Raw genomic sequence first — 1,911 nt, forward strand, 5'->3', positions numbered from 1 at the left:
GAAGATCAAATGACACGATTTTTGTCAAAACTTATTTGTCAACTACAGGCACTGTTTAAAATAAAAACATGGTCAGCATTCTCCCTGTGGCTGCCTGGTCTCCTCCTGAAGATCCCCAACAATGGAGAAAACACCTCTGCCCTCTAACTTTGGGATCTTTATAATGTACTAGTCTTCTGGTTTGTGTCTGTATTCCCCGACGCATGAAAAAATCTATCCAGAATTTCCAGAAAACAAAGCCAGTAAATCTTCACTTTTATTCTGCTAAAATCATTTTCTTAGAATCTATTTTGGCTCTTCCGCTGTTCTATCTATCTATATCTATCTATCTATATGTCTATCTATACAATTTGGGTGTCACTATATATATAATATTTATTTTTGAATATTATTCAAAATATTACTTACTACTGCCTATTCTTATTTTCTCTTAATCCATAGGCAGATGCTGAGAAGAAGACATCCCATGATATGGATACCACCCTGAGTATAACCAATAGCTCAAGGCTTCAAGTGTCTGAGTTCATCCTGGTGGGGCTCCCAGGCATTCATGAGTGGCAGCACTGGCTCTCCCTGCCCCTGGCTCTGCTCTACATCTTAGCTCTCATTGCCAACATCCTCATCTTGATCACCATCCAACATGAGCCTTCCCTGCACCAGCCCATGTATCAGCTCCTTGGCATCTTGGCTATCGTGGACATTGGCCTGGCTACCACCATCATGCCCAAGATCCTGGCCATTCTCTGGTTTGATGCCAAGGCCATCAGCCTCCATGAGTGCTTTGCTCAGATCTATGCTATCCATACTTTCATGTGCATGGAGTCAGGCATCTTCCTCTGCATGGCTGTGGATAGATATGTAGCCATTTGCTACCCCCTTCAGTACTCCTCCATAGTCAATGAGGCTTCTGTGATCAAAGCCACCCTGTCCATGGTGCTCAGGAATGGCCTGTTGACCATCCCACTGCCTGTACTGGCTGCCCAGCGACACTACTGCTCCAGAAATGAAATTGACCACTGTCTCTGCTCTAATTTGGGGGTCACTAGTCTGGCCTGTGATGATGTCACTATTAACAGAGTATACCAGTTAGCCTTGGCATGGATTACACTTGGGGGTGACATGGGTCTGGTCTTTGCTTCCTATGCTTTGATTGTTCGCTCAGTGCTGAGGCTGAACTCCGCTGAAGCAACATCGAAGGCCCTGAGTACCTGCAGCTCCCATCTCATCCTCATTGTCTTCTTCTACACAGCCGTTATTGTGCTGTCTGTCACCCACCTGGCAGGAAGAAAGGTCCCCTTCATCCCTGTTCTCTTCAACGTGCTGCATAATGTTATGCCCCCAGCCTTTAACCCCATGGTGTATGCCCTCCGGACCCAGGAGCTGAGAGTGGGCTTCCAGAGGGTGCTTGGTTTGGGTGAGAATGTGTCCAGGAAGTGAGCCAACTTTTGACGGCAGAATTTTACAACTGGTATTACAGAAAGAGCACAGGCTTTGGAGCACAACAGCCCTGGGTTAAAATTCCATGTCTCCCAGTTGCTAGCAATATCGATTCAAATTAACTCACCTGTTTTGTAAAGTGTATACTATGTGCCAGGCACTGTTCTAAGCATTTCTCAAATATTAACTCATATAATTGCACAACAACCCTATGAAACACGTACAACTGTCATTTACACATTCTGCAGGAGAGGCAAGAAAGTTGAGACACTTGGCCAAGGTCAAATGGGAAGGAAGTTGCAGAGTGAGGTTAGAACCCAAGCATTCAGGCTCCAGAGTCTCTGTTCTTAACCCTTACCCTTTTCTCTCTATTCAACCTTGCTACTAACTTTTAAAAACATAAATTAAGATGACAATAAAAAGGAATGATCTCCAAGTGAAATTATAAATCTCTTGTCTTTTAATAAAAGAATA

The 1,911-nt window shown here is 44.1% G+C and overlaps 1 protein-coding gene across 1 annotated transcript; it reads left to right on the forward strand.

Annotated features, from left to right (window-relative positions):
• Positions 1 to 455: 455 nt before the first annotated feature.
• Positions 456 to 1,543, forward strand: LOC123601281 (olfactory receptor 688-like). The gene has a single exon (XM_045484308.1). The coding sequence runs from the start codon at positions 472 to 474 to the stop codon at positions 1,435 to 1,437; it is 966 nt and encodes a 321-aa protein (XP_045340264.1). The 5' UTR covers positions 456 to 471; the 3' UTR covers positions 1,438 to 1,543.
• Positions 1,544 to 1,911: the final 368 nt, after the last annotated feature.

The sequence above is a fragment of the Leopardus geoffroyi genome, chromosome D1 (assembly GCF_018350155.1).
Source record: "Leopardus geoffroyi isolate Oge1 chromosome D1, O.geoffroyi_Oge1_pat1.0, whole genome shotgun sequence".
Lineage (NCBI taxonomy): Eukaryota > Metazoa > Chordata > Mammalia > Carnivora > Felidae > Leopardus > Leopardus geoffroyi.

What these genes read in the sequence shown, in the direction of transcription:
- LOC123601281 (XM_045484308.1), top strand. Translation starts at nt 472, where the DNA reads ATGGATACCACCCTGAGTATAACCAATAGCTCAAGGCTTCAAGTGTCT.